This window comes from Notamacropus eugenii, chromosome 3, assembly GCF_028372415.1.
Source record: "Notamacropus eugenii isolate mMacEug1 chromosome 3, mMacEug1.pri_v2, whole genome shotgun sequence".
Taxonomy (NCBI): domain Eukaryota; kingdom Metazoa; phylum Chordata; class Mammalia; order Diprotodontia; family Macropodidae; genus Notamacropus; species Notamacropus eugenii.
The window spans coordinates 96,545,934-96,567,043 of record NC_092874.1 but is presented as its reverse complement, the minus strand read 5'-3'; the positions used below and the strand labels follow the sequence as shown (position 1 = coordinate 96,567,043).

Genomic DNA, 21,110 nt, shown 5'->3' with positions numbered 1-21,110 from the left:
ATAAGTCCAACAGAATTTTTTCCACTGACTTTCCAATTTGTCCTCAGTGTTTTGGGGTCATGAAGTCTGGAAACTGCCACAGGTGAGGGAGATTCAGTCCTCCTAAGGCCTGCTCAGGTTCCCTCTGTGCCAGCACAGCACACACTGGACTGCACTCTACTCCCAGCGTGATGCAATAGACACTTTCCAGTGACCTTCCAAGCTGTCTTGGGCTGGAGATTTGCTTCACTACATGATTCTTTGGGTTCTGCGGCTCCAGAAATTGTTTAGAGTCATTTTTACAGGTATTTGGCTGGGCATGCAGGGAGGGCTCTAAAAGTCTGTGTTGTTACTCTGCCATCTTGGCTCTGACTCCCCTTATTCTTTCCAAGCCAATTTACTCCTCCAACCCTTCCACCTCCACCTATGCCACATACTTTAAGATTCATGGTTATTAGTTGGAGGAGGGAGTATGCATGTCTATACTATCTTCTTCTTGATATGCTAAGGCTGATGGATCACTTGAATTCAGGAGTCCTGACCTACGGAAGAGCTAGAGCTGATGAGGTATCACACTCAGTTTAGCGCTAGTAGAGTGAATGTCCTGAAAAGAAGAGGACCACCAGGCTGTCTGAGGAGGGGCAAAAGGGCCCAAGTCAGAAAAAAAAAAGGAGCAGGTTAAAACTTAGGCTCTGTTCAGATAAAAGGCAGTTGTACTTCCAGCCTGGGCAAGATGAAATAACACTTCTCCTCCCAAAATAAGATTCATGGTTAAACTGAAATTTAGAAATAATCTCAGCCTCATGTCAGTGGTTAAATCTCATAGATGACTCCCCATTGAGGGCAGGAGCACAATTCCTTCCAGACTGGGAGGACTGTGTAAGGAAGCTTTAGTCCAGGGACTACAATAGAACTTCATGGATGTGGATTCACAAGGTTCGTTAAACTCTGAATCTCTTTTTGTTTTAGAAAGTACTAAAAAAAATATGTCTTACTTCACCTAGGGCAAGAAAACAAAACAATCTAAAAAGTGAAACTAACCAGTGAAACTAACCATCGCCCTTCCTCTTGGATAGTTCCTGTTTAAAAGAAGCTGATAGATCAGAAATACATCACTTTATGTCATATACAATTTAAGAAGAGGTCTTGTGTGCAATATTTGTGTGTGAATATTTCAAGGCTGGAAAGGATCTTAAATGTTGTAGATCTTTCTCCCTCTCTCCACTTCTAGGGGACTTGTTTCTCTGAAGATCAGATTAGGGTAAGTCTGGCTATTTTCTCCCTTGGGGACAAATCTAGACAATAGATTATTGAATAATAGGAATACTGATCGTTATCTTTCAGAGGCAGTGAATTCCAAAGAGGGAGCACCGACTGTGGAAAGAAGGGTTTTCCAATTGACTAGTATTTTCAGAATGGAAAGAATCAATCATAGACTCAGGTTGTGGGGTTTTCAGTTTGTGATCAGATCTGGGATTTCATGGGTGCGCCAAGCTTCCCATAAGGAGTTCCCTGGCCACCCCAGATTAGTCTTTTCTACAACTTAACAGTCTCAGACAGTCTCTAGCAGCACTGAGCAGTTCAGTGGGCTTACCCAGGATCACAGAGGAAGAATATGTCAGGGGCAGAACTTGAGCCTGGATCTTCTTGACTCCACTGCACCATTCTGTTTCTTGGGCTATAGAGGCAGCTAGGTGTTGTGGGGAGGAGGATCTGAGTTTGAATCCTATCTCTACCGAGCAGAGCAGTTATGAGGACCAAATGAGATAACACAAAGTGCTTTGTAAGCCTTAAAGTACTACACAAATGCTAGATATTCTTTTGTCCCCAAATGATTTAATAATTTATTTTTCTCAATTATTTATAAAAAGTTTTTAACATCTGTTTTTCTTTTATTCCCTTTTCTTTCTTCTTTATTATTTTATTTTTTCCTGATAGTACATAAAAGCAACTTTTAGCATTTGTTTTTAATACTTTACTTTAAGTTCCAAATTCTCTCCCTTCCTCCCTCTCCACTCCCCCCTCCCCTCCCATTGAGAAGGCAAGCGATTCAATATAGGTTATACATTTGTAGTCATACAAAACATATCCATGATAGTCATAACATTTAGGTGTTGTTGTTTTTTTTTTAATTTTGAGTCCTCTCTTCTCCTCTCAGGCTCAACTGAGAAGGCAAGAAATTTGATATAGGTAATATATGTTTAGTCACGTAAAACATATTTCCATGCTAGTTCTTCACAGAACTAGTTATGTTGTTAAAAAGAAAAAAAATAGACTAAAAAACCCCCCCAAAAATGAAGAAAAAATATGCTTTGATCTACATTTAGACTCCATCAGTTATTTCTCTGGAGAAGGATAACTGAATGCTAGATATTCAGATTCTTATTAGATTATGTCGGGAAAAAAGTTTTGGAACAGTTTGTGGCTGATTCTCTAAGTCACTGAAGAGGAATGATATGTTTTGGAAGACCTATCAGCAGGGGTCTGACTACTATGGATCAAAGAGAGTAAATCAAATTGAAAACAAGAGATTTATTAGCATGCTAAAAAAATTTTGACAGCAGTTTCAACTTTCTAGGGTACTGATTTCATTTTTCTAGGTTTTCAGTCCCCTTTAGAGTACATGTCCAATTAGCAGCATACTATAGCAACTAGGGATAAAGAAGTAGCATTTTTCACATTACAGGGTGGAGTAGAGTGGAGTAGAGAAGGCAGGAGCCTTTCAAAGGGAGGAAATGGGTTTCTGGAAAAATATTTGCCATGCATCAGATATGATCTATTAGCAGAATAATAAGACAATCCCTGTTCAAGGAATGGAGACCAGGGGTTCTTGATTATCAGAGATTGGGGGAGCCTGGAGGGAGGAATAGGGACTTTCTCTGTGACACCAGCAGGCTAGGCCAAAAGTACACAGACAACTTCCTCAATCTCAATTTTCTTCCATAGGAAAGTTCGATGGAACAAACAGACGTAATGACCTCGGACACGACAATGCAGGACATGACAATGGAGATCCCCGCTCTTGGCTGTCCCTTGTATCTGGGGACACTCTATGACTGCCGCACAAACACTGCTATTCCTAGTAATTCCTCTCCTGAAGCCAAGACCTTACTTCAGAAATTGGGAGAGGAGAATATCAGGAAGGGATTAGAGGAGGAGAATAGTGTGTGTAAAAAGGTCAGGTTGGGAGAAAGTGCCAGGCAGTGGAGACTCTTACCTTGTCCTTTCTCCCAGCCAGAGGCCAACTAGATTAATACTCTCATCCAATTAAAGGAGAGTCTATGAACTTGCAAATGCTAGTTCATCAGAGATACACTGAAGGCATCAGAGATGGGGGTGAGAATGGACTAGGAGGACAAGTTAAGAGGGGGGCTTATTCTCCCCATTAAGCAGATATCAAAAATAGAAGCAACCTCTGCAAGATCTAGCAAAAAGGGACCATGATCATCCAAAGGGTCTTCAGTGACTGAAGGAAGTCAGACATTTTCTGCTTTATGGGGAGGTAGAGTATTTGCCCTGACAGAAACAAGACATTTATACATGAGAACAAATCCAGTTATAATGAACATTCAGGACAGTCTTGAAGGGGAATGGAAGCCTTATTCACATAGCTAGAAAGATGATTGTGGAAAGAAGAAAGGGCAAAATTTTCCTTTAGTGAGAGTGAGGACTGGGAATGATTTGTATGTAAATAGACTTCTGCTGCTCTAGCAGCCTGTGGGGGAAACATTCAAGGCAAGAAGCTGGACTTGGGAGAGCAATGTTCAGAAGCACAGTTAGGGATAGGGATAAGTACAGACTTATGGTGTCATTGATAGAGGGAACTGCCAATGAGTCAATTTCCATTGCCAATGCAGACCTGCAGCTTCTCTGAAACTCTTGCTTAGAGAATTGCTTGGGGCACTGAGATGGGCAAAGACTTGCCCATATGGTCCCACAGCCTGGATGTGTCAGAGGAGAACGTTAAACCTCAGCATTCCTGAGTCAGAGGCCTGCTCCTGATGCACTACCCCATGCCATCTCTCTGTAGCACAGCTGTTACTTTTCATGCTCTAGAGCAAATTCTGACTACTTGGAGACCTACTTTACACACAACTGCCTCTTAGAACACCCAAGTGGTGGGGACCTCATTCAGGGTCACCTCCTGCTCTCTATTTAGGACAGACAGTAGGATTGACTACTCTTGGAGTCAGAAGACCAGGGCTCCAGTTTGACAATTACTAGCTGTGTTTGCAAAAGATTAACCAACATCTCTCTGAGTCTCAGTTTATTTGTCTGCAAAATGGGCTAATAACATTGGCACAACTTACCTCATAAAAGTGTTGAGAGGAAAATGCTTTGTAAATGCTGTGAAATCTATATCAGCATAGGTCTTTTTTAAGAATACAGTTCCCAGGCTGAGAGGAGGAGAGGCTTTCCAACCTGTGAAAAGAACAGAAGAGGGAGACATGTATAAGGGCTGTGGGGTGGGAAGAATGAGAATCCACATTCAGGGGTTCAGAGTGGGGAGAGGCTTTTTGAGGGTTCTACGTATCCATCATAGAAGGCTCAGGGGAGCAATGGAATTGCCGAATTGTGGAGAAGATGTTTCCAGATGAGGAATGGGATTTTCTCCACTTCTGGCGTCTGGGCCTCTTGCCCCGCCAATTCTCCTTCCACAAGCTGCCTCCCAGGCCCAGTTGTCCCTGCTGGAAAGGAAACCCTAAAATGACAGGATGTGGTCCCTCTGCAATCTGTCATTTACACCCTAATGTCTCTGTCCCATTCTAGGCATCACTTTGTGGGACAGGGAAACCCTCCAGGAAAATGTGGTCACAGAGGAGCAGTGCAAGACTGACTTTGACATCATCACCTCTGACTCTATGGATGAGAAGGCCAATGCCATGAATATCACTGCAGAGCTGAAAGCAAGTGTCCTGGTGGGGCTGGTTGAAATAGGAGGCTCTGCCAAGTATTTAAATGACATCAAGACATCCCAACACCAAGCTCGGGTCACTCTCAAGTACAGTATGACTACACAGTATTCCCACCTCACAATGAACCACCTAGGATATCAGAATATTGCTTACCCTGATGTGTTTGATAATGAAACAGCCACCCACGTGGTTACTGCAGTGCTCTATGGAGCCCAGGCTTTCTTTGTGTTTGATCAGAAAGTTTCCAACAATGAAAATGTTAAAGATATAGAAGGAAAATTAAAGGCTGAAGTAAAAATGATTCCTCAAGTGTCAGGAAAACTAGGGGGAGAGATGAAAAGAGAAGACAGGCCGAAAGAGTCAACCAAAGAATTCAGGTGCAAGTTTTATGGGGATTTTGTCCTTGAGACCAATCCAGTGACTTATGAGGAGGCAGTAAAAGTCTGTGCCTCTCTTCCTAAGCTGCTTCGGGGCTGTGGGGTACCCCTCCGAGTCTGGCTGTACCCTCTGAAGAAGCTGAGACCCACTGCTGCCAGGCTGGTTCAACAGATCAGCCATAGTTTTGTGTGTGATGCCCAGAACACTCTGGAGGAGTCATCTGAGTGTGACAAGAGGTGTCATGACATGTTGGAGGATGAAAGGTTCTCAGTCTTTTCTGCAATCAAGGAAAAGGTCAGGCAATTCCAAGAGTTAAATAAGCAGCACAGACAGCTGTTACAGAAGGAAATAGCCAAGGTCTTACCTGAAATCCGGTCAGGCAGAGCAGAGGAAAAGGAGCTAATCAGAATTTTAACCAGGGAAAGCCAATCCCCATTCAGCACTGAGAGACGCTCAGAGTTCCTGGATCAGAAGCTCCATGAGATGAAGGTGGTAAATTCTTACCTCAGCCTTCTGAAGGGGGTGCCAATCATAGTTGACCAGAATGAGTTGGACAATGTGGTACTAGGCTCTCCCCACAGATTTGTCCTGTTGTTTGCATTCACCTCCTTGCAGGAGGAACCCTACTTAGCAGATTGGAAACAGTGGCTACGGAATCCAGAATCATTCAGTTTTGACTCTGAGCAGAAGACAAATTCCTCATGGGTAGAGGACAGAGAGACAAGAAGAAAAGCAGAACAATTGGCAGAATCCTTTTCAACATTTGCCAAGGTCAATCATTTCACTGAGAAGACTCAATTCGTTGTGGCATCTGTCCCAGACCGGGAGAACAAGGGGGTCTCCATTTACCTCTATGAAAAGGGACTGCTGGTTAGCACCAACTTTGAGCTACCAGTCAAACCTCCCCCTCCCCAGATTGGTGAGGTCACACATAACTATGTAGAGCTCACATTGACCCCAGCATCTGGGAAGGGAGACAATATCATTGGCTATCAGGTAGAGTACCAGGTTGTAGGGAAAGAAGACTGGACTACCACCCTTGTACGTGGAAAGCCAGAGGTATTCAAAGTGAACGGCCTTGAGCCTGGCACGGAGTATGTGTTCAGGTTTGCTGAGGCCTGTGAGCCAGGGCTCAGTGAAAGCAGTGATGTGAGCCTTGCTGTGAGGACACTTACCCTGATATGCCCTCCCAAAAAGCCAGAAGCTGTTATGATAGGCCCACACTCTGTGACCCCACACTGGCAGGGTTCAAGTGTTGAAGCAGAAGTCAAGATCAAAGAGTATAGAATACGGTACAGAAAGGAGACTAAGTGTGAAGAAGGGGAAGGAGAATGGCATGAATACAGCACAGGAAATAATGGAACTTACCGTGACACTGATGGACTGACACCTCAGACTGTGTACAGGTTAGAAATTTTTGCCGTGTGTGATGATGGCTGGATGAGTAAGAGCAGTGACAAGAGTGGCCCAGTGAGGACCCTCACTACCAGAAGCGAAGCTACAATCTCTGGTAAGGGAATTTTAACAACTAGGATCCATCAGGATGTTTCTCATTACTGGTATGTTTGAACAGGGGTTAATAAGGGGACTCTCCTTGATTTCACAATCCACTCAATGAAATTGGAGAGGGTCAGATTCTGAGAGACTTATTTGCTGTTTGTAAGAGTTCATTTAGTGTGACAGAGGGCTGATCAAGGCACCTCTGATCAATCAAACTCCATTCCTCCCCCTCCTAGAAGGATGTCAGGTAGATAAGTTATTTACTAATTCAAATGATTAAATTAAGTCCTTGAAATTCTTGCCATAGAAAATCATACTGATATTCCAGGTGTATAAAAAGTGACCTTTGGCATATGTTTATTTTTTTAATGACAGTTTAAACTGCTTGACTTGAGAATTTCAAGATGCTCTTTAGTATAATACAGTTTTTAAATTCTAGAGTTGGAAGGATTCACCTCTTCTGACTGCCTCATATGTCCTCTCTATGAAGTCTCCAAAAAATGATTATACAAGCCCCTAGTCTAGGTAAATACTGCCACTGATTGGAACTCACTTTCTCATGAGCCAGTTTTTTCATCCCATTTTGGTGAACTCTGATCATTAACAAGTTCTCTGATGGCGCTAAAATCGACCTTCTTATAACTTACATCCATTGACTTTAGTTGTGCCCTCTGGAGCCAAGCAGAACAGATTTTTAGTCATTTTTCGACACAGCAGCCCTTGAAATATCAAAGAGAGCTGTCATATTCTTCCTGTTCATGTCTTTTTTAAATAATACTTTCCCCAAACATGTAAAAAAACAATTTTAATGCTTATTTTTCTAAAATTTTGACTTTCAAATTCTCTCTCCCTTCCTTTCCCTCTCCCTGTGACAGTGAGCAATTGATAGATGTCATACATGTTCAATCATGTAGGACATATTTCTATATTAATTTTTGCTGCTAAAAAAAAGAGACCAAAAGAAAGGAAAAATGAAGAAAGTGAAAAATAGAATGCTTTGATCTGCATTCAGAATCAATCAATTCTTTTTCTGGAAGTAGATACAACATTTTTCATCATGAATGCTTTGTCTTGCTGAGAAATATTTTTTAAAAAAAAACATTTCCATAATAGTCATGTTGTGAAAGAAAACAGATGAAAAGACACTCAAGAAAAATAAAGTTTTAAAAAAGTGTGCTTCAATCTGTATTCAGACATGATCAGTTCTTACTCTGGGGATGGATAGCATTTTTCATCAGAAGTCCTTCAGAGTTGTGTCTTAGATCATTTTATTGCTGAGAACAGCTAAGTCATTCACAGCTGATCATCTTATAATATTGCTTTTACTTTGTACACAGTATATTTCACTTTGCATCAGCCCATGTAAGTCTTTCCAGGTTTTTCTGAGAACATCATTTTTTGTAGTACAACAGCATTCCATCATAATCACACACCACAACTTGTTCAGCCATTCCCCAACTGATGGGCATTCTCTCAATTTTGGTAGCAATTAAGAAACAAAAAACAAATGTTAAACCTATATACATGTAAGTGGAAAAAAATATCTTAAAAGAAAAATTTGTGAGAGCTGAGGAAATCAAAAATTCTTTAGGGGTTTGAGTGTCTATAACAAAACACTGTTCAAACATTTATACTATGAGGAGAATATACACATCAAATATTTCTTCATTATAAAGTATAGCAAAGTTTCTCAAATGGCTTCCAGGTCTGTGCTTTCACAGACATTTTTAAATCAAGACATAATTTCAAAAATCTAGACCTGAGTCATGGGCTTGATAGAGAATGGATTCTTTCTGCAATGTCAAGATCAGATGCTACTGTTGCACTCTTAGAATATTCTGGTGTTTTGTGTTTACTTTTGTCTGTCTTGAATATTACTGTCACATCTCTTGTCTCTTTCCTAGTGAAACTATATTACTGAGAATTCATTCACAACTGATCATTGCACAGTGTTGCTGTTACTGGTTACAATGTTCTGCTTCTGCTCACTTAACTTTGCATCAGTTCTTGTAAATCTTTTCAGCTTTTTCTTTCTCCATTATTTTTTATAGCACAATAGTATCCCATAGCAATCATAAACCACAACTTGTTGTACCATTCCTCAATTGATGAGTATGCCCTCAATTTGCAATTCTTTGCCACCATAAAAATAGCTCCTATAATTATTTTTGCACGTATAATTCCTTTTGGTTTTTTTTTTTTTTAATCTCTTTGGGGTACAGATAATGAGATCATTGGGTTAAAGAGTATGCACAGATTTATAGCCCTTTGGGCATAGTACCAAAGTGATCTCCAGAATGGTTGAATCAGTTCACAACTCCACTCACAATGCATTAATGTCCCAATTTTCCTGTATCCCCTCCAAAATTTGTCATGTTCCTTTTCTGTCATGTTAACCACATATGCGAGGTGGTACCTCAGGGTTGTTTTAAATTGTATTTCTCTAATCAATAGTGACTTAGATCATTTTTTGTATAACTAGAGATAGACTTGATTTCTTCGTCTGAAAACTCTAGTCATGTCTTCTTTTCCTCAAGCTAACTATCCCAAATTCTTTTAGTTATTCCTTAGAAAACATGGGTCCTAGTTCCCTTATTATCTTGGATGTCATTCTCTGGATTTGCTCCAGATTGCAAGTATACCTTTTAAAATATAGTACCAAGAAGTGAATATAGTACTCCAGTTGCAGACAGACACATAGGAAGATGATTACATTTTAAAGTTCCTACGCTACTATGTGCCAGGCACTGTGCTAAGCACAGTGGGCTTAGCATAGTGGGGATATAAACACAAAGATAGTCCCAGCCTGCAAGGAGCTTATAATCTGATGAGAAAAGACAACTTGCAAAAGGAAGTTAAGAGGGGGAGGGAGAGAGAGGAAAGTACCCATAGTAGATGCATGTTGGAGAATTCCAGAGAAATTCAAAAGCAGTATAACTTGTGGAAAATGGCGGGGGGTGGGGGGGAGTGGAGAATTCTGATCCCCCTCATTAAATAGAGGCCCTGGAGCCCAAGGCTCTGCCCTCCAGTCATTTGAAACTGACTTGTTGAACTAGTTCCAGGTATATCTGACTATACTGTCACTCATTCCATATCTTTCATCTTCTTCCCAAAGATATAATAAGAGAGTATATCAGATGCCTTATTGAAATCCACATGCACTATGCCAAATGCATTAACCCTGGGTCTATCAATCTATAACTGAGACAGAGACAGAGAGAATGAGAGACAGAGAGACAGAGACAGAGACAGAGAGAGTGAGTGAGAGAGAGAGAAATAATCTCATATGCCTTGTTCTTAATAAACTCATGCTGTTTGCTGCTGGGCCCTACTAGGTGCTCACAAACCATGTGAAAGGACTATCATTCAGAAGAGGGTTTTATTACACTTGTAACTAAAAGCAATGGATGGAAGTTATAGGAAGGTTAGGTTTTGTTTAAAAATCTTTTCTGGAATTTTCTGGGAACTAGCCAACAGACATTTAATCTGCAGTTTGAGGAATTCACATCCTTCCTGCTTTTGAAAATGGAGCTTTTTGCCCATTTCCAATATTCCAGAACATTTTTAGGTCTCTTCAAAGATCAGCTCCACAATTACATCTCAGTATCATGGTGGAGTTGGGCTGGGCCAAGACTTTTTTTGAATTTTAGAATCTTAATTTTTTTTGTCATTTTACATTTGACAAATACAAGCAAAATGAAAGTTCCCACATACAAAGAACAGAAGGAGGAAAACTATGAATTTTTTTTTTTTTTGGTTTTCTCAAAAAATGTTTGACAAATTCAATTTGTTAGTTCCAAAGCTCTCCCGCTTATCTGTATCTCCCTCTGGAATCGCTTCTGTTCTCTTCTGTCCAGTTATGTGATACCGTGGACAGAGGACTGGACCTGGAGTCTAGAGACCTGAGTTTAAATCCAACCTCAGACACTTACTAGCTCTATGTCCATGGGCAAGTCCTTAAAACTCTATTTGCCTCAGTCTCCTTATCTGTGAAATGGGGTCAATAATAGTACCTATCTCTCAAGATTGCTGTGAGGATAAATAAGATAATATGTGTAAAGTGCTTTGCAAACTTTAAAAATTCTATAAATGCTAATTGTGATGATGATAATGGTCAGTTGTTTTTTTGAGGAGGCATCACTACCGCTCTGATTCCACCCTTCAAAAAAATTTTGTTATAACAAATAAGCAAAGTCAAGCAAAACAAATCCACATGTTGACCATGTCTGAAAATACATGTCTTTTCTGTACCCACCTTTAATCCATCACCTTTCTGTCCAGACAGAAGCAGGCTTCATGCTCAGCTTTCTGTAGCTGTCCTTGGTCAGTGTATGAGAGTTCTAAAGTCTTTCAAAGATTTTGTTTTTACAGTAATAGAACTGTGTCTATTGTTTCCCTGAAACTGCTGACTCTCTTATATATAAGTTCTTATAAGTCTTCTCTTCTCTTATATCATCTTTTCACTTATCACTGATTCAAGTTCCTTTTAATTATATTTGTTTATACTGCCCAGCCTGAATATCATTTCCCTGAACGGAAAGAGACAGAAACAAAATATTATTTGAGTTTTTTCATGTTCTCTATGGTGTCTCTCTGTACAGAATTACATTTCCTCTGCCCACATAACAGAACTGTCTTTCTTTTAATTCCTTCTTTTCATTAGCATTTTTACTAGCTGCAGCCCATAATGGACATTAGTCTTCCTGACACTGTTTCCACAGATTTATGCCACTCATTTGTATTGTTCTTTCCCTGAATTGAACAAACATTTAAGCACCAAATACATTCAAGGCACTGTTCTGGGTAACATTTTATTTACCTCCTTTTTTTTGCGTTTTAGAATATAATTTTTTAAAATATCTGAGCTTATGAGAAAGTTTCATGTGAAACATATCGGTCTGTTTTCCCTTTGTCTTCTTCATCATGATTATTCACAATTACATGATCAGAATCTCATCTTTGAACCAAGTCTTAAGCTTGGCATTTGCAAAAGACTCTTCATTGAGGAAGAGAATGCATACTTTCTTTCCCAAACTCTTGTTAACTCTGCCTTTCATGTAGGCACAGAACTCTAAGTTAATCCTCTCTACCAATGTAAAGAGCCTTATGCTAATACTTTGCTTGAGCCCCGGGCTACACATTTGTGAGAATCTTCTATCACTTTGGATCTGTCTTCCCTTTTAGTGTTTCTGGCCATGAAATCATACCTATCTTCACCCTAAACTTTCTGACGTATACTTTCCTATTCTAGGATACATGTTTAATCATGTCAAGGATGTACCCTTCCTTGATTGTAAGGAACTCCAGTATGACATAATCACTCTATCTCCAGATTCTCATGATCCATCCTTCATTAATCATCTCTTCTTTATTAATTATATTTTGAGCACTCCTTCTTCTTGTTCCCTCTGCTTTCCTGGAAGATGAAATTGTCATACATGTAAATAAAGAATTCATCATTTACTCTAACTTTAACAGAATAAAACTTCTAGCAGATGCCTAGATAATTGATCCCCACCCTAACTCCCATAATTTCCATATCTTGACAGTTCTGTGCTGTGTATAAAAACTTATATTACATATAACACACATATATGTATATATACTACATATATGCATACACACATATGTCTCATCTATCAAACTATACAATTTATAGGATAGTATTATAATAGTGTCTCTTAGGATAATAGAATCTCATAATTTAAAGGGACCTCAGATTTCTTTTGGTCCAACCATGCACTGTCTGAAGCATGAATTCCTTCATCAATATCCATGAGAAATGGTCATCTACTCTCTAACTGAAAACCTTCAATAAAGACTTCTTCTTGACCTTCTTAACTGATCTATCCATATTATCTTCCTACTCAGTAAACTCCAGTGGCTCCCTATTACCTCCAGGATCAAATATAAAATCCACTGTCTGGATTTTAAAACCTATCATAACCTGGTTCCACTTTCTAATCTTTAGTTCTACTTTACTTCCTTCTATGGCCTTTTGTGGTTCAGTGACACTACTTCCTTGCTGTACTTTGCAAAGAAATTTCATCACCTACTCCAGATATTTTTATTGATTGTCCCCAATACCTCAAACATTTTCCCTCTTCATCTTTGCTTCCCAGCTTCCCTCACTTTCCTTCACATCTCAGCCAAAATTTCACCTTCTGCAAGAAGCCTTTCCCAGTCTTCCTTAATCTTAGTGCTTTCCTTCTGAAATTACCCTTAGTTTATCCTGTACATATCTTGCTTGCACAGAGTTATTTATACATTGTCTCCTCTACTAGAAGGTCAGCTCCTTGAGAGCAGGGTCTGTTTTTTGCCTACTAGCCAAATCTCTTCCATCCTGTACTAATGAAATTGAATTTCTCAACCCAAGTGGAGGAATTCATATGTATCCCTATTAGAGTTTGTTTCATCAGAATAAGCCTATTTTTTTAGCCTTTCCTTATTCTTTTGAACCCTCTTTATCTTGCCATCTAGTCTATTAGGTATGGGTCCCAGCTTCACATCTATCCTTAATTTGATATCCATACCATCTGTGTTTTCATCCAAATTACTTTTTTATCTTTACTAAAATATTCTCAATTATTCTGTCCCTACTCAGGTTCAGGTATGTTTCTATTTTCTTGACAAACAGTGCTACTTCTCTGCCCTTCTATCAAATCTATTACTTTTGAACAAAATATGTTCTTTATTTAAGAGCCACATCTCACCAAGTCTCAGTGATTCCTATCAGTTTCTTTTTCCCTCCTATTAAAATCCTGAGTTATCTTGAATATGGTAGTATACACTTTGAGGTATATACTTTTTAATATATACTAGAAAAGCATTGTGGTCTAAAAAAAAAATACCCCATAATCAGAAATAGGAACCACTACTATGTAATATTCCTTTAGCACCATTATTTCAATTATATACCCAACAATGGAGGTCATTGTGATAACAGAATTATAAGACTGGTCATAGTCTTTCTCCCCACCCCACTCCCCAATAATTAAATAATTTATTTATTTTCAGTTTTCAATGTTCACTTCCACAAGATTTTGAATTCCAAATTTTTTCCCCATCTCTCCCCTCCCCCACCCCAGGGCAGCATGTACCCTAACCACCCTTTCCCCCAATCTGCCCTCCCTTCTATCACTCCCTCCCCCAGGCATAGTCTTATATGGGTCTAGTCTGTCTTGTATCCTTGGCCAAGAGCTAAGACAGATAAAAAACTTCCTGTTTTTAAGGGATCTCCAGAGAAAGAAAACCCTAGTGGGTCACCAGGTCCTCAGTCAAGATTTTGGTGGAAAGAGAAAGTCTTTTTCCTTAACAAAACAGCAGCATTCCTGTTGCCTTCCTATGGGACCCCTACCTCCACAGGACTGATAAACACATATCATAGACATCATTTTTAGGACAGCATTCATTTGTCTTCATGAGATAACAGTGAAGAGAAGAAAATCTGATTTGCATATTTTCTTTTTTAAAAAATCTGACTTGATTGGTTTTATTTAATTTAATTTTCATTTCTTAATTCTCTCTGTCTCTCCTTCTCTTCTACCACCTATTGAGAAAGCAAGAAAAATAAAACTCATTACAAATATGTATAGTCACCTAAAACAAATTTCTACATTGTACAAATCCAAAAAGAAAAAGAAAAACAGAAAAGAAAATGTGATCCAATTTTTACTCTGAATCTTTCATTAAAGGATATTTGGAGGGTAGCATGTTTCATCATGAGTGCTTTGGAACTGCAGTTTGTCATTGTGTTTATCAGAGTTACTAAGTCTCACAGCAACCATTATCATTACAATATTGTTATTATATAAATTGTTCTAGTCCTACTCATTTCACATTGCATCAATTCATACAAGTCTTCCCAGGTTTTTCAGAAAACATCCCCTTGTTTTCTTACAGTACAATAATATTCTGTCACATTATTGTATCATAATTTGTTCACCTATTCCCCAACTGATGAACATCTCCTCAGTTTCCAATTCTTTGCAATAAAAAAAAAAAAGAGCTTCTATAAATATTTTTGTACTCTGGGTCCTTTTCCCTTTGCTTTGATCTCTTTGGTGTACAGGTCTAGTAGCAGTATCTCTGGGTCAAAGGCACATACAGATGAATAGCTTTGGGAGCATAGTTCAAATTGCTTTCCAAAGTGTCCAAAATAGTTCATAGATCCACCAACAGTGCATTAGTGTACCTGGCTACCTATAGACCCACTAGCACTTTTTATTTTCCTTTTTTGTCATTTTAGCCATCCTGATGAATGCCTCAGGGGTTTAATTTGCATTGCTCTGATTATTAATTTAGAGCATTTTTTCATGTAACTATTGATAGTTTTGATTTCTTCCTTTGAAAACTGCCTATTCATATCCCTTGACCATTTATCAATTGGGGAATCATTTATTCTCGTAAATTTGACTTAGTTCTCTACATGTCTTAGAAATGAGACTTTTATCAGAGAAACTTGCTACAAAGAATCTTTTCCCAGTTTCCTGTTTTTCTCCCAATTTTAGATGTTTTGCTTTTGCTTGTACAAAACTTCATGTCATCAAAATTGTTCCTTTTACCTCCTATGAATGTTTCTGTCTCTTATTTGATCATGAACTCTTTCCTTATCCATAAATCTGACAGGTAATTTCTTTCATATTTCACTAATTTGCTTATAATGTCATATTTTGTGTCTAAATCATGTGTCCATTTTGAGTTTTGGTTGGTATGTGGTATAAGATATTGATCTATATCTAGTTTCTGTCAGACTGTTTTCAAGATTTCCAACAGTTTTTGCTAAATAATGAGTCCTTGTCCCAATATTTGGGACCTTTGTGTTTATCAAACACTAGGTCACTATGTTCATTTCCTTCTGTATATTTTGTATTTAATACGTTCCATTGAAAACTGCTCTATTTCTTACCAAATTACATTGATAATGACTGCTTTGTAGTAGAGTTTGAAATCTGATACTCCCCATTTTTTAATTGATTCCCTTGAAATTTTTGGCCTTTTACTTCTCCAGATGAATTATTATTACCTTTTCTAGCTCTGTGGAGTAATTTTCTGGTGGCTTGATTGGCACAACACCAAATAAGTAAATTAACTTAGGCCATATTTTCATAAAGTGTTGGGCAGAGGTTAGATTCTATTGTTTCCTCTCACTCCACCATCTTGCTTCCATCCGCACATATTTTCTCATAGATCCTAGGCAGGAACATACAGTAGAGCCAGCACCCAGTTTTGTTTCCCTCATCAGCTAAACAGACAAAGGAAATGGGGAGCTACTAGAAAGATCATCAGGTTTCTAACCTGGGTATTGGACTTCTGCAGAGGCAGCTCAATCGATGTACAGATTTTACGACTTCAGAAAAGCCTCCCTCTTTATCCTACCAGAAAAAGAAAATCTCCCCAACCTGAGAGCTAAAATTTTTAAGCACTTAAAAGTTAATTTTCTTTTGGTATCATTCTCTATCTCCCCCTAGGACCAGTAACACACTAAGAAATATCAGTCATTTATACATCAGTGTTAATGATTTTTATCGGACTCTTTCCTGAGTACATTTATGAGAGGGGGGACCCCCTCATTTAGTCTGGATGTTTCCAGCTCCATGAATCTCATTATCCCCTTAATCCAGCCTCTAGAATTATACAATATTAGGGCTGGAAGGGTCTTAGACATTACCTAGCTCAAACCCCGCCCCCCCTGACCTTTTGAAGTGTTATTATAATTTTAATAGCATCATTCTTTATCACTGGTCTATGGTAAGTCCTCATGACACAGCTTGAGCAAAACTTTTGCACTTGAAGAAAATAATACATGTTTTATCCATGCTGCCTCTTTTCATGTCATCATCACTTTCCAGTGACCTCTCTTACCCTCTCTCTGGGCAAGTCACTTAAACTGTCTGCCTCAGTTTCCTCAACTATAAAATGGGTATAATAATAGCTCCTACCATCCAAGGCTGTTGTGAGGACCAAATGAGATAACATTTGTAAAGTGATTAGCACAATGCTAGGCACAAAGTAGGTACTTAATAAATACTTGTTCCCTCCCTCTCTTCTTTCAGAATCCTCCCTTGCAGAGTTAAGCACAACAAATTAGCACACACCTTATTCGCTAGACCTTCACAAAGTCACACTCAGAAAATGAAAGGAATAAGGAAGAGCACAAAAATGGAAGATGTTAGCCACCAGTTGAAATAACCCGCCCTCAAGATGGTTTACAGATGTGTTGCTGGTAATAGTAGGGTTTTTCTGAAATTTCAGAAAGGATGTACTGAGAGCCTTCCTTAAAAAGAAGTTCTGTACTGTCATAACCCCTCTAGGGTCAAAAACTCAACAGCACAAGTACAGGATGTGGAAAGTTTGGTTAGGAGCAGTCAATGTAAACAGGACCTACAGATGTCAGGAGATTATAAACTCCCTTTGTGGTAACAGGATGGCAATAGTAAGAGCAGCAACATCTACAACAACAACAATAATAATAATTGATATTTGATGGCACTTTAAGATTTGCAGAGCACCTTACATCTGTTATCTCATTTGATCCTTACAAACTGCCTGAAGAGGTAGTTGTTAATTTTCATCTCCATTGTTTCTAGATAAGGAAACAGCCTCAGAGAAGTTTTAAGTGACTTGTCCAGAGTCACATAGCTAGTAAATATCTATGATCACATTTGAATTGAGGTCTTCCTGAATCCAAGACCAATGCTCTATCCACTGTGTAATCTAGCTGACAAAACAAGGAAGAGTCATTGTAAACTGTGTTTGAGAGGGTTAGTGCCCATAAAGAAGGAAGGAGGTCATACTTCCACTGGACACTTTCCAGGTAAGGCCACATCAGCAGAACTATGTCTAGTTCTGGCCACCACATTTTAGGAAAGGCATTGACTCTCTGGAACAAATGCAAAGGAAGATAACTAGAGTGAGGAAGAAGTACAGATCTGTTGGGGTCAGTGCTGTGCTAGTAAATGCTTAGTAACTGGCTCCTCCAAAGTGCAAGACATATTTGAAAGTCTAATCTGCATATTAACATTTTCTCCATATTCTAGACACCCAAGAAAATAATAACTCAAATCCTGAGCTGTAGCTTTTGATGATTTCTGAGGTGTAAAGGGTCAAACTGAAAATTTAATTAATTAATTAAAATGTAACATCCAGTTCATGGGAAGCAGTACAAGTTGGCTCCAATACACCCCTGACTGGGGATAGAGTTGAAAATAAAGCAGAGAATAGTCTAATTATAGGTACAGGTATAGCAGCTAGGGGATGAGAGGCCTACCCTTCTGTTCCTCACTCTGTTGGTGATAGTAGGGGGTAAAAATCAGAGAGGAGGAAGGGACAAGGACCTTGAGACCCTGGGACTATAGCCTTGGGAAAGAAGGCTACTCCCTTCCCCAGTATTGATACCCTGGGGCAAAGCCCTGCTCACCCAGGGCTAGGTAGAGTTCTGGCAAAACCCGAACTGAGGCATATTGCTGTTGGCATGGTTCAAAATGAAGTAAGGTACAATATCAGCAGAGGTAGGAAGGAAGATGAAGAAAGATTCAGGATTAGAGAGAATAGAGAAAAGTTGTTTTAGGGGCTCCTGCTAACAGAAAGTACTAAAGTAAAGAATGTATTGATCAGATATACTGATTTTCATTTTGTTTTTCCCTTAAAAATATTAAGTGGGATGGCCCTCCAGGAAGGGTAAAGGAAAAGAAAAGGAGATAATGGCAGAAATTGTGGTAACATTAAAAAAAACACTCAGAAGATATCAATAAAATTGTATTTATCTATTTAGAAATTTTAGAAATATAAATAGAATATTTAGAAAAAAAGAAAGAAAATGTCTTCAGACCCTAAGGCAGGGTTCTTGAGAGGCAACAGGTAACAAAGTTAAGCTAGGGGCCCACACTTTGGCACTCACTTGTAGAATAAAGTGATCCTTTTAATAGTTACCTCACTTCTAACATCAATTTCGTCTGTGAAAGGAGGTGATGAATATATCTTTCTTCTTCCCAGGAGGGCCTGGACCTGACAGTTACTCTGATGAGACAAGAATTGTCCTTTTGGGGAAGACTGGATCTGGAAAAAGTGCAACAGGAAACACTATCCTTGGCTGGAATGCATTTAAATCTTGTTTATCCCCAACTTCAGTAACCAAGAAATGTGAAAAAGCAAGTAACATGAGGGATAACAGGATATTTTCAGTGATTGACACACCTGGCATCTTTGATACAGACAATGACATTGAAGAAACTCTTCAAGAACTTGCTAAGTGCCTGGTGCTCTCCTCCCCAGGGCCTCATGTGTTTGTTCTTGTAATATCTTTAGGTTGCTTCACTAAAATAGAGAAAGAAACCATTCAACTCATTCAAAAACTTTTTGGAAATGATGCACTAAAACACACTATCTTATTATTCACTGGAAAAGAAAGGCTAAAGGGGGAGAGCATAGATGATTTCATAGCGAAATGTCATGATCAGCAGTTTGTGAACCTAATAAAAAGCTGTGGGAGACGGTACTGTGCTTTCAACAATGATGCAATAGGAGAAGAGAAGGAAGTCCAGGTCAGGAAGTTCATAGACATGGCCAACAATATGATAAGGATGAATGGAGACTCCTACTACAGCAATGACATCTATTCTGAGGTTGAAAAAATTATCCAAGAAGAAAAAGAAAAGTCGGAACAGAGAAGCAAAAATGAGGACGATTTCTTAAACAGAGTGATTCAGCGAGTTAGGGATATTTTGAGATGGTTTTGGGAAAAAATTCGTGCTTTCATCCAGGAGAATCGAGATCAGATTTGTGAAGTTGCTAAGACTCTTAGTTCTTCTTAGAATAGCAGTTTTGCCAGTGACAAAAACACTGAATAATAAATATTTTCTGAAACCAAAAACTGATGGGGTTCAGACTCTGGTCCAGAGTTCCCCTTGAATCTTCCCACTTAATCTGGTCTTTCTCAAATATGTTACCCTTAGACTAGCCTGGCCCTCTGTTGTCTGTCACCTCTGGATTGCCCCACTTGCTTCCCACCTAAGCCCTGCAGAGTCTCATACATCCCAATTGCCTCCAGCTATTTCCCACCCTTGATTAAATTACTAGTTACCCAAGTCTCAATAAGATCCTCCTCAGACCCTCCTCCCAGACTACTAGACCACCTCTAGATTTTTCTCATGGACTTTCTGTATATAAGTTCCATCTCACCTCCATGAAGGCACTCAGATTCATTCCAGTTCTGACTCAGTCTAGCTGAGATTCTATCTGGCTTACTTGTTAATAAAAGTATCACAATTGCTTATGTTCCCTAAGTGTCAACCCAATACTGCGAACCTTTAATAAACTTTGTTTTACTTTGGCTGGAAGAAGGCTTGAGTCAAATTCATTTGGCAGGACCTGGTGTGTCAGTATTTTGGGGTTCCAAGCACCCCAAACCTCAATGCTTTGGAGAACTTAGGTCATCTCCATGTTAGGATGATGTACCACATTAGGAAATGTAGAAATGTGTGTCTACAAATCAGGCTCTGAGCATGACCAGAGATACTCAAGGGACACAGGTAGTGGGGCAAGGCATTGGGAGCATGAGAGATCTTTCATCTGAGAATTACCAAGGTGTTCCTCTCCTCCTCATCATCCTCCTCCTCCTCCTCCTCCTTCTCCTCCAACTCCTCCTTCTCTTCCTCCTCCTCCTCTTCTGCTCCTCCCAGGGAAGGTACACACCATGCTCAAAAGCTGCCTTTTTCTTCTGAGTTTACTGGCTACATTTTTGCCTCCAAGGATCAAGCTTTAAATACAATTCACTCTGGAGCTCATAGACTGGACAACAAGCCCCCACCTACATAGCACAGAGTGAATGTAAGTGTTAAATAGTAATTATTTCTCCTTTACCCAGGTACCCTGAGGGACTTCCCCTCCCAGTTTGATTTTTTTTTTTATTTAAAGGGCCATCCCTTGATAAATTACTTAAAAAAGCCTATTCATGGAATGAGTGTATCTCACTTAAAATGAGAATGTGACAAGACTTTAGCCTGAAAGGGCCAGGGTCTCACATTGCATTCTGGACATGTCCAGTCATCCTGATGAATATTAGGCCACCGAACCTAGATGGCTCAGGAGAAGAGAGTGAGGTTGGTGACCTTGCACAGCCCTCCCTCATTTAAAACAAAGTCAACTGCATGCCATGTCATTATCTTGACGCCATGGTCCTTTTTGAGAATGAAGGACAAACACAACAACAAAGGTTGTTCATAAAACTTCAAGTTTGTCAAAAAACTCCAGGAAAGGAATCTTGGAAGTCCTAGGGAGCAGCAGTGGGCAGCAGTGATCATACTGTTTCAGTGCTCAAACATGGACAACCCAGATCTA

The 21,110-nt window shown here is 39.3% G+C and overlaps 1 protein-coding gene across 2 annotated transcripts; it reads left to right on the top strand.

The window, feature by feature from the left end:
- The first annotated feature begins 1,084 nt into the window (after positions 1 to 1,084).
- On the top strand, positions 1,085 to 20,113 carry LOC140533030 (stonustoxin subunit alpha-like). 2 transcript variants are annotated; one of them, XM_072652310.1, is made up of 4 exons: positions 1,085 to 1,240; positions 2,926 to 3,061; positions 4,750 to 6,783; positions 18,768 to 20,113. In XM_072652310.1, exons 2-4 carry the CDS (start codon positions 2,935 to 2,937, stop codon positions 19,583 to 19,585), a joined length of 2,979 nt encoding a protein of 992 aa, XP_072508411.1. In that variant the 5' UTR covers positions 1,085 to 1,240; positions 2,926 to 2,934; the 3' UTR covers positions 19,586 to 20,113. The 2 variants fall into 2 exon arrangements, with proteins under 2 accessions (XP_072508411.1, XP_072508412.1); XM_072652311.1 differs by lacking the exon at positions 2,926 to 3,061.
- The last annotated feature ends 997 nt before the right edge of the window (positions 20,114 to 21,110 follow it).

Coding starts and splice junctions, on each gene's coding strand:
- LOC140533030 (XM_072652310.1), top strand. CDS start 2,935: ATGGAACAAACAGACGTAATGACCTCGGACACGACAATGCAGGACATG. Junction 3,062..4,749: donor CACAAACACTGCTATTCCTA/GTAATTCCTCTC, acceptor GTCCCATTCTAG/GCATCACTTTGTGGGACAGG. Junction 6,784..18,767: donor AAGCGAAGCTACAATCTCTG/GTAAGGGAATTT, acceptor TCTTCTTCCCAG/GAGGGCCTGGACCTGACAGT.